Below are 2834 nucleotides of genomic sequence, written 5' to 3' on the forward strand. Positions count from 1 at the left end.
GCATGCGGCCCCCTATGGATCCTGAGTGGGGGGGGGGGGGCCGGGGTTGAAAAGCTCTAGCCAATCGGCATTTACTCAGCATAGTTTGTTTTGTTTAACAATAGAATCCACCATCAGTGGACTTTATTGTATTACCATAACCAACACTGATTGGACCACGTAGAATTGCATATAAAACATTCGATCACGTGAATTTGGTGCTTATTTGTGAGAACAGTGTAGCACGTTGTTGGGCGAACTCCGGAGATCCGCCAGAATCATGTCCGCTCAAGAATTTTCTGCTCCGGAAATTGACTGGGATTTGGAAAACTGGTTGTCCCAAATTGATGTGGACGACGCCGAGGACTTTAAACTGAGCGATATTCAGAAAGAATTCCGTTTATTGCCTCCAGTTGACAGCAAACAAGTCACCGAATACCAGCAGTCACGCAGACAACCAGACAACTCGCAGCGCTACAAAATGGGGCGTCAAAACATGGAATGAGTGGAAAGAGCAAAACAGATGACTGATATCGCTGGGATAAAAGGTTATCATACTGGGCATTCAGGAAAGGTACGTATTAGAATTTGCACTTTAGTAATGCAATGTTCAATTTCCCCGCTGACGAGAAATAGTCATAACTTTATGTCGAAAATAATCACTACTCGTTAACTCAATTTTTTCATGCAAACTGTTTGGTGGAATACCATTTAAATACTAGTATTATATTCACTGGCACGATATGTCGGATTCATTTCACGCGATAAAGATTTAATGCAAAACTGCTTTGGCGTGTTTTAAAAAAGCTGAACGATTGAACGTACTATAACAATATATTGATATTTTACATTGCTATGAGGTGGACTGTTACAAGCTATTGTACTTTCATATTGATACATTGTATTTTATTTAAATTAAACAGGTTACACAGGCAACCACGCTGTTCCGGCAAAATTTCGACGAGCAGCTAATAGCAGAAAGAACGGGTCACTCCAGTCTAGCAATTAGAAGCTACAAGCGGACGAGCGACGAGCAGACGAAAGCGGTGTCAGACGCATTGCAGCCACCCAAACCGAAAACTGCGAAAGAAGCGAAAACGCATGACATATCCACCACTCCAACAGACGAGGACAAATATAATACCACTGTCATAACCGATTCTTCCCAAGTGTCCGTGAATTTTGTAAAAGAAAATATGAAACTTGAAATACGTTTTTAAAATGTATCGTATAATCGTCATTGCGTATTTAAATAATTAAATGAAAATTCCACCTTGTTCTTTGTTTTCATTCAGTGGCCACCTGTTATGTTAATCAGCTTTTCACTCCTGTTGTGCTCATGAATATTTAAATTAACCCATTCATTATTAACAGTCCCGGCTTGTTAATCTACTGATAAAACAGTACAGTTAACAAGAATGCATAATTAATTAGGTTGAAACTGTCCGCTAACGAAAGTAAGAAACAGTTAGAACAATGGGGACGAGACAAAAAGTAGTATAACTGTAAATAAACTACGCAAAAGTTGCATATAAATGAATTCTTTATGCCGAAGACATTTAAATTTGCAGTTGTATTTTTGTGTTCTGTTGCGGCAATCGTAGCAGCCCCTCCCCATTTCCCCCAAATAAATCGTGCAGGGCTTCGGCAATCAATCGCACTGACGAACGAGATGGTAATGTCTGGCCATGTTTTGTTAAAGAAAATATAGTCAAGAACACGCCGGTAAAACGAAAAATTAAATAAATTGTCCGTCACAGTAGACGACAGAACATGAATTTCTAGCCTTCAAAGGTAATTGAGAAATTAACCCAATTATATAACCACCTTTTCCGGGCATTTTCCCTGGCCAACCTTGAATTGAGATAATTGTCTTCAAAATGTCACGCCACGCAACGTGATCTTTTTTGTGCATTGGATTGTTGATTATTTTATTTGAGTATGCCATCGGTCAATATAAAAAGCTAGCTGTGATTTGGCTGTAGCTTATACAAAATTTGAATGGGATTCACATGGGCATCATATCCTTGTGGGCTTTTGCAATTACCAAACCTCTTAACAAACTGCTAATAATAAATTTAAAAAAAATATATAATAAAAATAATTAAAAACATTTTTTTAAAGGCCTAAACTAGGATATTATTTTAATCAGAATGATGCGAAGTTTCCCCTTAACCACGAAATTCAGAAAGCAAATGCGTTTCCCTCGACTAGCCAATGTAAAATAGCGAATTAACACAGTCGCTTCTCACTAACGCATCCCTTTGCCCATACGTGCGAATTAACACAGTCGCTTCTCACTAACGCATCCCTTTGCCCATACTTAATATATTATATTACATTGAACTTCATTAATTTTAAACACGGAAATTAAAATGCTTATCCAAATTTAGGACACAGGATTTACACATTGACCGTGACACAATCAAAGATAACAATTTCAAAATATGTATACAATTGAAGATGAAATACATTATCGTGTAATCCAGGAAGATTCGAACCTATAACAGGCCACAGAAGGTACAGCCACGAACCAATATCTTCTTCCTGTTACAATCAACAACTCTTAAGCATTTAACTAATGGCAAGTGCTGACATCATAAGTGTCTTAAATGACACGGTTGGCTCAAAAAAAAGGTTTCTTATTTGCATAAATTATTATCCATAAACAATTAAAAAAATTCTTTTTTTCAGTAAAACTGTGCCAAAATGTCTTCGGATAGCCAAGCCAACATGGTAATTATAAATTATCTGATTCTATCTTCACGAGCTAAAAAATAGCCGAGAAACTAAACTGTAGTCAGGGAGCCAGACAAAAAAGGTTGAACCTGACACCAGCTGCTATACTTTTTTCA

General features: G+C 37.5%; 1 protein-coding gene across 1 annotated transcript; it reads left to right on the top strand.

Annotated features, from left to right (window-relative positions):
* Nucleotides 1-378: 378 nt before the first annotated feature.
* On the top strand, nt 379-1254 carry LOC100368680 (uncharacterized). Its single transcript, XM_002736369.4, has 2 exons — nt 379-553; nt 903-1254. The coding sequence occupies exons 1-2, from the start codon at nt 503-505 to the stop codon at nt 1197-1199; spliced, it is 348 nt and encodes a 115-aa protein (XP_002736415.1). The 5' UTR covers nt 379-502; the 3' UTR covers nt 1200-1254.
* Nucleotides 1255-2834: the final 1580 nt, after the last annotated feature.

The sequence above is a fragment of the Saccoglossus kowalevskii genome, chromosome 2 (genome assembly GCF_978046115.1).
Source record: "Saccoglossus kowalevskii chromosome 2, keSacKowa6.1, whole genome shotgun sequence".
NCBI classification, from domain to species: Eukaryota; Metazoa; Hemichordata; class Enteropneusta; family Harrimaniidae; genus Saccoglossus; species Saccoglossus kowalevskii.